We start from the raw sequence: 9,045 nt of genomic DNA, 5'->3' as shown, positions 1-9,045 counted from the left end.
CCACCAGCTGGAAACCCTTCTTCCAGCAGGGCAGCAACTGGGTATGGGGATGGCTGAGTGTCCCTGAGGGAGGGGGTCCCCTGGGGAGAGCAGAGACCGCCCAGCCCAGAGCAAGGTGCTGACAGTGGCCCTTCGTCCCCAGACATTCTTTGGGAATGTGAATGAGAGTGGGGTGGTGCGGCATGACCTGCACTACCCCATCCTTGCACGCTACATCCGCATCATCCCGGTGGCCTGGAACCCACGTGGGAAGATCGGGCTGCGCCTGGGCCTCTATGGCTGCCCCTACCGTGAGTACCCGGCCTGGGGGCTCCAGCAGCCCTGTGCAGGGTGGGACCCTGGCCCGGCCACCCGCATGGCAGGGGACCAGCCCCTGGCTCTGGAACACCCGGAAAACCCCTTCCCAGAGGGGATTGTATCCAAGCGGTCTGCAGTTGTGACTTCTGGCATAAACCAGAGCAGAAAGGAGTGTTCCCTGTACCGGGGCACTTGCTGTGGTGGGCAGTGACAAGGCTGGGGCTGCTCTGCTCTCCTCAGGGTCCCATGTGCTCTACTTCGACGGGGATGATGCCATCTCCTACCGCTTCCGGGCCAAGAGGATCAGCACCCTCGAGGATGACATCTCCTTCAACTTCAAGACACTGGAGCAGGATGGGGTGCTGATGCACGGGGAGGGCTCACAGGGTGACTACATCACGGTGGAGCTCAAGCAGGCCCAGCTGCTCCTGCACATCAGCTTAGGTGAGCTGGGGCCAGGCGGCCGGGGAGTGTGGGGCTGGGGGGCCGCTGGCTGAGGCTGCCCCTCCCCAGGCAGCAGCCCGCTGCACGCCAGCGAGGGCCACACGACGGTGGCGGTGGGCAGCCTCCTGGACGACCAGCACTGGCACTCGCTGCACATTGAGCGCTATGGCCACCACGTCAACCTGACACTGGATGGGGAGGTCAAGCGCTTCCGCTGCCACGGAACCTTTGACCAGCTCGACCTCGATACCGAGGTGCGTGTGGCGGGTGGGGAGCTCCCGGGATGCTGACCCATGGTGTCCCCGGGTGAAGGGCTGACGCCCTCCCTCTGCCTCCCAGCTCTTCTTCGGGGGGGTGATTGACCAGGACAAGCAGCACCTCACCTACCGGCAAAACTTCCGGGGCTGCGTGGAGAACATCATCTTCAACGGGGTCAACATCGCCGATCTGGCCCGGCACCGGAGACCCAACATCCGCTTCGAGGTTCAGCCCCGGGGGGGGGTGGCCTCTGCCCTGGGGGTCCCATCCCTGCTGTGGCAGGTCCCCTTTCTGGGGGGAGGGCCAGGTCCTCAGTCCTGCTGTGGGGTGACCCCTTCCCTGGGACCAGGTTTCCCCCCCTGCTGTGGGGTGACGCAAGGCCAGGCAGAGGCTGTGCTCAGCCGAGCGGCGCCGCATCGACCGTGCGAGGTCATCCCTGGCCCCGGGCGCCCGCCCGGCACTGTTAGGCAATGAGACTGGGAGGGGGCAATTGGGGCCGGGGCTGTGGGGGTGGGGGGACCTCCCCACCACAGGCAGCATCCCCTTCCTCACCGCCTCCCGCGGTCACCCCCAGGGCAGCGTGGGCCACTACTGCCAGGACCAGCTGAACACCCCCATCACCTTTGCTGGCATCAACAACTACGTGCGGGTGCCGGGGATCCCACGGAGGAACCGCCTGGCCGTCAGCTTCCGCTTCCGCTCCTGGGACACCGCTGGGCTCCTGCTCTACACCAGCTTCGCCGACCGCCTGGGCTCCCTCGAGGTGGTGCTGAGCGAGGGGCAGGTCAACGTCTCCATCGCTCAGCCTGGCAAGAAGAAGCTGGAGTTTGCCGCAGGTGGGCTGGGGAGCCAGCACTGGGCCGGGGGCCAGTTTGGCGGCAGTGCCTCTCCACGCACTCTTCTCCCCACAACAGGGCATCGCCTGAACGATGGCTTCTGGCACTCGGTGCAGCTGGTGGCACGGGACGGCTCGGCTGTGGTGACCATCGACGATGACGATGGTGCTGAGTTTCGGGTGGCGCACCCTTTCCAGCTCCGCACTGGCAGCCAGTACTTCTTCGGAGGTGGGCAGCGGGGTGGGGGCCAGGGGTGATGGGTGCCTGGGGGACGCTCACGCTGCTGTGCCTTGCAGGCTGCCCCAAGCCGGCCTCGGTCACCGGCTGCCGGTCGAACCAGACAGCCTTCCACGGCTGCCTGCAGATGCTGAACGTGGACATGCAGCCCGTGGATGTGGAGCTACTGGTGCAGCACCGGCTGGGGCAGTACTTCAATGTGCTCTTCAACGTCTGCGGCATCACGGACAGGTAGCGGTCGGGACAGGGGCGCTGGCTGGGAGTGGTCGGGGGCCAGAGGGCTGTGCCGGTGCCAGGACAGGAGCCCTCTGCGCCCTCAGGTGCACTCCCAACCTGTGCGAGCATGACAGCCGCTGTGTCCAGTCCTGGGATGACTTCATGTGCATCTGCGACCTGACGGGGTACAAGGGGGAGACCTGCCACAAATGTGAGCCCGGGGCCTTGCTGGTCGGGGGGCAGGATGGGCACCTGTGGCTCCTCCCACTGCCCAGCACCCCCCTCACGCTGACCCCAGCCCTGTTTCCCTCTTCCAGCCCTTTACAAGGAGTCGTGCGATGCTTACCGGGTCAGTGGGAAAACCTCGGGGAACTACACCATCGACCCCGATGGCAGCGGGCCGCTCAAACCCTTCACGGTGTACTGCGATATCCGAGGTGGGTGTGGCAGGAGGGCGTGGGGGTCTCTCTGCCCAGTGCCCTCAGGGACCAGCCCCTGCCTGTGTATAGGGGACAGAGCAGGATGGAGGGAGTGGGGGCATCCCATGGGGCCAGTCTTAACAGCCCCCCTGCCTCTGCAGAGGACCGAGCATGGACCATCATCCGGCACAACCGCCACTACGCCACGCGGGTGACAGGCTCCAGCGTGGACCAGCCCTACCTGGGGGCCGTGGAGTACTGGAATGCCTCCTGGGCTGAGGTCTCAGCACTGGCAAATGCCTCCGAGTACTGTGAGCAGCGCATTGAGCTCCACTGCTACAGCTCCCGCCTGCTCAACACCCCCTGTGAGCACTGGGGGGAGCGGGGCCGTGCCACGGGGCCATGCCATGGGGCTGTACTGTGGGACCATGTCCTCACCCGCCCCTGTGCCCACAGCCGGGCTGCCCTTCAGCTTCTGGATGGGCCGGCACGACGAGCGGCACTACTACTGGGGGGGCTCGCGGCCAGGCATCCAGCGCTGTGCCTGCGGGCTGGACAAGAACTGCGCCGACCCCAAGTACTTCTGCAACTGCGATGCCGACCACGCGCTGTGGTGAGCTGCCGGCGGTCGCAGGACGGGGAGTGTGGGCACAAGGGGGCACAGACTCGGGGGGGTTCGGGCGGGGTTCAGCAGAGGTGCAGGCTGGCGAAGGGGCAGAAGCCCCTCACGGCCCCTCTGATCACGCGCCACTTGCAGGAGGACAGACAAGGGTCTGCTGACCTTTGTGGACCACCTGCCCGTCACCCAGGTTGTGGTTGGAGACACCAACCGCTCCGGCTCTGAAGCCCAGTTCCTGCTGGGGCCCCTGCGGTGCTACGGAGACCGTGAGTGATGGGACCCATGGAGGGTCCCCTGCCTGCAGAGGGCCCATGCCTAGGGGAGTCCCATGACTGTGGGGTCCCATGCCCGTGGAGGGTCCGTGCCCATCTCTCACTGCCTCTCCTGCTCCCCACAGGCAACACCTGGAACACTGTCTCCTTCAACAGGGGTGCAGCCCTGCTCTTCCCCACCTTCCAGGCCAACCACAGCCTCGACATCTCCTTCTACTTCAAGACCACTGCCACATCTGGTGTCTTCCTAGAGAACCCTGGCTCCCGAAACTACATCCGCATCGAGCTCAACAGTATGGGCAGGTGGGGGGGTGCGGGGGTATGGGAGGCGTCAGGGCCAAGGGCTCCTCCCGACACTGTGTCCTTGCAGCCACCAGGGATGTTGTGTTTGCCTATGACATTGGGAACGGGGACGAGAACCTGACGGTGCGGTCGGTGGTGCCCTGGAATGATGACGAGTGGCACCAGGTGAAGGCTGAGCTCAATGTCAAGCTGGCGCGGCTGCGGGTGGACAAGCTGCCTTGGGTGGTGCGGCCAGCGCCGCCGCAGAGTTTCGTCCGCCTGGACTTCAACAGGCCCCTCTATGTCGGTGAGAGCCCCCGGCCGCATCCCCATGTCCCCAGGTCCCTGCGTGCTGCAGGGCACTGAGTCTCGGCCCCGCTACAGGTGCAGCAGAGCACAAGATGCGCCCGTTCCTGGGGTGCCTGCGAGCGCTGCGGATGAACGGGGTGACGCTCAACCTGGAGGGCAAGGCCAACGAGACGGAGGGTGTGCGGGTCAACTGCACCGGCCACTGCCAGGACCCACCGGTGCCCTGCCAGAACAGCGGGCTCTGTGTTGAGCGCTACAGCCACTACAGCTGCAACTGCAGCGTCTCTGCCTTTGATGGGCCCTTCTGCAACCACGGTGAGCATCTGCGCCTGCGCCTCCCCGGGGCCGGGATGGGGGAGAGGAGCCGGCGCTCCCGTCACCCTGTGGGTCCTCCTGCAGACATCGGTGGGTACTTTGAGGAGGGCACCTGGGTGCGATACAACATCCTGCCGATGTCGCTGTATGCTGCCCGTGAGTTCGCCAGCATCGTCAGCAGCCCCTGGCAGCCCCTGCCTGGCTACAACCTCACCAGCGAGGAGGTCAGCTTCAGCTTCAGCACCACCTCGGCACCCGCTGTGCTGCTCTACGTCAGCTCCTTCGTCAAGGACTACATGGCCGTGCTGATCAAGGATGATGGTGCGGGCAGGGTTACCCACCCTAGGGCTCACCCAGAGCCTGTGGGGACCTCCCCCAGGTGCTGGGGCCACATGGGACCCTCATCCACCCTGATGCCAATCACCAGCCCTACGGAGGGGGTGGGCTTGCCTACCGAGAGCCCAGGCATCGCTGATGGCCCCACTCTGCCCACAGGGAGCCTGCAGCTGCGCTACCAGCTGGGTACCAGCCCCTACGTCTTCGCCCTCACCACCAAGCCGGTGACAGATGGGAGGCCCCACCGCGTCAACATCACCCGCCTGCACCGCACGCTGTACACGCAGGTATGGGGCTGGGGCATCCTCCCCGCCAGGGCCTGGGGGGCTGCAGGGCTGGGAGGGGGCACGGCCAGGCTAGCAGGAGGCGGAGGAGGCTCAGCGGGTGCTGACACCTTGCGTCTGCCTCCCAGGTGGACTATCTCCCTGTCATGGAGCAGCAGTTCTCCCTGTTTGTGGACAGCAAGCTGGACTCGCCCAAAAACCTGTACCTGGGGCGTGTGATGGGTGAGCTGGGTCCTGCCCTCGGCCGCCCCCTTCCCTGCCGGGATCTCCAGGGTCTCCTCCCTCTGCCCAGCACAGTCCTTGCCCTCCGCGGGGGATGAGCCCTCTCCTTCTGTGCTCCCACAGAGACCGGTGTGATCGACCCCGAGATCCAGCGCTACAACACGCCCGGCTTCTCAGGCTGCCTCTCGGGGGTAAAGTTTAACAGCCTTGTCCCCCTCAAAGCCATCTTCCGCCCCACCAGCGTCGTGCGGCCCTACAGCATCCGGGGCGAGCTGGTGGAGTCGAGCTGTGCCTCCATGCTCCCCCTCACCACCATCCTCATCCCTCCCGAGATGGACCCCTGGTACATGGGCACAGGTAGGTGCGCGGTGGGACTCCAGTCGGGAGGGAGCCCGCCGGCAAGCGCCAGCTGCAGAGGATGCTCCAGCGCAAGACCTCACTGCAGCCCGGCCTCAGCCGCCCGCTCTGTCTCTGCAGAGTTCCCCCACGTGCACGACGACGGCTGGATCGGAATCATCATCGGGTGTAAGTGAGGCGCCCGGCCGATGTCCCCCCTACCTCTGCCCTGGCCCTGCGCCCCCGGCCCTTCCCTAGCCCCTCACCACTGCCTCTCCCCCGCAGTCGTGACCTTTCTGCTCCTGCTGCTCGGGGGGCTGCTGGTGCTGCTGTACTTCTACTACCACCGCTACAAGGGCTCCTACCATACCAACGAGCCCAAGGCCATCCAGGACTACAGCAGCACTGCCAAACCGCTGTCAGCGCGCAAGGACCAGAACCTGCCCCAGATCCTGGAGGAGGCGAAAGGCGACTAGCGGGGTGGGGGGGTGGGCCGGGGTCGCAGCCCCCACAGCCCTGGGAGCCGCCCAGGGATGAGCGAGCCCCGCGGGACCAAAGGGCTGAGCACACCTGAACTGCCAACACCCGCCTCCGGACCGGACCAGGCCGCACCAACCGCCAGCTCCTCCCCACGGCTGCCACCGACCCAGCCCCAGAGCGTGGCTGCGACCGGCCGAGCCCCAGCCCTGCTCATCCCCGGCACCGCGGCAGCCCCGGCGCCGGAGGCAGCTGCTGCCTCCCACCAGCTGCCAAATACTGCCCTGCCTCCAGCGGGGAGCCCCAGGGCCGGGCAGCCCACCCTCCCTTCCACAGGGGAGCGTGCCGGGGGCGCCCGGCTGCCGCCGCCCCGTTAGCGATGCCCGCGCATAGATTACCCGCTGCTTTGCTCGCTTAGCCAGAGCCACGAAGGAAGCCACGCAATACCCAGCCTCGAGGCACAGCCCGGGGCGCGCTGAGCAATACCCTGCCCGTGCGGGCGCCGGCCGCCGCTGCCGCGCATGATGCCGCTGCACTTTGCTGAGATGCTGCTTTCATACAATCAGGTACGGATCCTTTCTACCATTTTGTTGCTGGATATTCTACTACACACTGATTTTTTTATTCTATCAGTTTGTATAAAAAACCAAACGGAAGTTCCTGTCGGGTGTTACGTTCCGCGTGTCGTGGTACGTGGTCTGTAGTTTGCTACTTCTCTGTACGAAGTGCCAGTCCTGCTGATTACCTCCAGCCCAGGGAAAGCTCCTGTTCACTCACCGTATTGTGGTAAGACGACGTTACAGAAATGCATTTATCTATCCAAAGGCCTAGCTCCACTGGGCACTTTATTTTTAAAAAAGCTGTTTTGTTGAATGAGATGTGAAGATCCTCAAATAAAAGCAGAATGACGGCGTTTGACACTCCCCAGCCTTCGCTTTGGCAGCCTGGGTGCACAGAGGCAGCAGCTCCTTTCCCCTGCCCTGGCTCAGCCTGCAGCTGGGGAAGGGACTGGTGTGGACACAGGCAATTCCCACTCCTGGCGTGGGATGCAGGGTGTAGGAAGCCAGGGCAGGATGCAGCTCAGCCCACTGCTACGCTCATATACACACAAGTGTGTCCTGCTCTCCCCACCGCGCACCTCCACCACCTCCCACCCCTGAGCCGGTGCCGATTTGGGCAACCAGCGGCACCGGGCAGCTCATGAGCCCCACTGGGCTCCAAGGTGCCGACTGCTGCGAAGGAGGCAGCTGGGCTGAGCCCACAGCAGGCAGAGGACAGGCAGAGGACAGGCAGGGAATGTGCTGCTGCCAGCTGCTCCCTAGGTAAGAGAGACCAGCAAGCTGAGGGAGCATGTTTGCTACCACTTTATTATGACAAAGGCTACAAGCCACATTTTTAAAGTGCATTATTATTCACCGTCAACAAACCACAGACACAAGCCTGGCATAGTGCAGATATGGCCAAAGTGGCAGAGGACACTGAGCTGAGAGCAGGGTCGGTGTGGGCTGGGCGGACAGAGGTGACAGGGAGCGGGGCTCAGGCAGGTGCCAGGGTACAAGCGCTGCTCCAGACAGACCCAAACCCCTCCGAGCCCCAGCAGGGCATCACGGACAGCAGGAAGGATGGACAGACAGCCTCGCCTGCTGCAGCGGGAGGCTGGGAAAGGCATGACGCAGGGCTGTGCCAGGGAGGGCTCGGCTCCTGGGGCAGACCCCGCGCCTCTGCATTCATGGACCACATGGCCAGGACAAGGCTGTCTTGGGAGCCCCATGGCTCCTCAAAGGAGCAGGGCAAGGGCCCCAGCACTGCTCACCTCTCTGCGGTGTCCCCAGTCAAACACTGCCCACCCTCCGGGCCACTGCCCCTCTAAAGATGGGCCTGATCAGTGCCACATCAGGGCTTAGGTGCGCTCCTTGTGCCACCCTGGGAGCCCAGCGTTGGCTGCCCGGTGGAGCACCCTCCAGCACCCAGCATCAGGCTAGGCAGTCAGCTGGCAGCATACGTGGACCCTAGGGGACAGCCTCATCCTTCAGGTCACCCCAGGCCCTGCTCAGGGAACAGCCCCCCCATCCAGACTGCTCCGTCCCAGGCCCGGAGCAATGTCCCTGCAAAGGTGCTGCTGAGGGATGACAACTGTCTGGAACATCTGTGGTCCTTCCACCCCCAGAGTGGTACACGGGGCCCATCTGGCAGCTGAGAAGGATTAAAGTGCTTTTTTCTTTTTCTTTTTGCCTGGGGTGCTAAGGCCAAACCTCACTCTGCCAGAGAACATCTCCCTTTTATCCCAGGGCCAGGGCCAGGACCAGAGTGTCAGAAACCCCTAGGCAGGTTTCTGAGGAGCCTTCCCCAGGTCACTGCAGGCAGCGGCAGGTCTGCTGCACCCTGTTCAATCCTCAGCACAGCAACACTCAACAAGTCCTGTGCAATGAAAAGCTCTTGCCCTGAGGGGACCCACTCTGCTGGCTCCTGAAGCCCCTGACGCCTCCCACAGAGCCCACGCCACTCTGAGAAGGACTGTCCTGACAGAGGAGGGTGGAGGAGCCAGCTCTGGTATCACCTGGTCAGGAGCTTGGGGGTGGCAGAGGCCCATCTCCTGCTCTGGGTGCAGCCCCAGCCAGTCAGCGGGAGTCATCCCTCCCACCGCAGCCCCACAGCTGCCAGGCAGAAACATCCACATGCCAGCCCCGAAGGGCCACGCAGCAGAGCAGCTGGGGATGGGCACGAGCCACCCAGTCACCCCACAGCCATGAGAAAACTCTGCAGGCTGGAAGGGCTTCCTCAGGCTCACGGGTTCCTGCTGCCTCTGGACTCCTCTTGTGCTTGCAGCAGCACTCCCATAACACTGTCTCTAACCAGCTCAGTGGTGTCCCTACTCAAAGTGACTTT

At 64.3% G+C, this 9,045-nt stretch overlaps 1 protein-coding gene across 1 annotated transcript in view; it reads left to right on the top strand.

Moving 5' to 3' along the window:
* Positions 1-6,358, top strand: part of CNTNAP1 (contactin associated protein 1) — a gene marked incomplete at its 5' end in the record, with an annotated part of 8,197 nt that extends 1,839 nt beyond the window's left edge. The window contains 22 exons of the mRNA XM_082010570.1: positions 8-41; positions 143-290; positions 538-741; positions 811-995; positions 1,081-1,224; positions 1,574-1,835; positions 1,914-2,063; positions 2,132-2,303; positions 2,393-2,499; positions 2,606-2,725; positions 2,869-3,072; positions 3,164-3,320; positions 3,465-3,592; positions 3,724-3,891; positions 3,969-4,187; positions 4,265-4,504; positions 4,589-4,825; positions 5,000-5,127; positions 5,253-5,346; positions 5,470-5,703; positions 5,824-5,871; positions 5,968-6,358. Of these exons, the coding sequence (XP_081866696.1) occupies positions 8-41; positions 143-290; positions 538-741; positions 811-995; positions 1,081-1,224; positions 1,574-1,835; positions 1,914-2,063; positions 2,132-2,303; positions 2,393-2,499; positions 2,606-2,725; positions 2,869-3,072; positions 3,164-3,320; positions 3,465-3,592; positions 3,724-3,891; positions 3,969-4,187; positions 4,265-4,504; positions 4,589-4,825; positions 5,000-5,127; positions 5,253-5,346; positions 5,470-5,703; positions 5,824-5,871; positions 5,968-6,158 (3,574 nt within the window). The 3' untranslated portion in view covers positions 6,159-6,358. The remainder of the gene's footprint in view (positions 1-7; positions 42-142; positions 291-537; positions 742-810; positions 996-1,080; positions 1,225-1,573; positions 1,836-1,913; positions 2,064-2,131; positions 2,304-2,392; positions 2,500-2,605; positions 2,726-2,868; positions 3,073-3,163; positions 3,321-3,464; positions 3,593-3,723; positions 3,892-3,968; positions 4,188-4,264; positions 4,505-4,588; positions 4,826-4,999; positions 5,128-5,252; positions 5,347-5,469; positions 5,704-5,823; positions 5,872-5,967) is intronic.
* Between the last annotated feature and the right edge of the window lie 2,687 nt (positions 6,359-9,045).

Source organism: Phaethon aethereus, assembly GCF_964289735.1.
Source record: "Phaethon aethereus genome assembly, chromosome: 25".
NCBI lineage: Eukaryota > Metazoa > Chordata > Aves > Phaethontiformes > Phaethontidae > Phaethon > Phaethon aethereus.
This window is presented reverse-complemented; position numbering and strand designations above follow the sequence as displayed.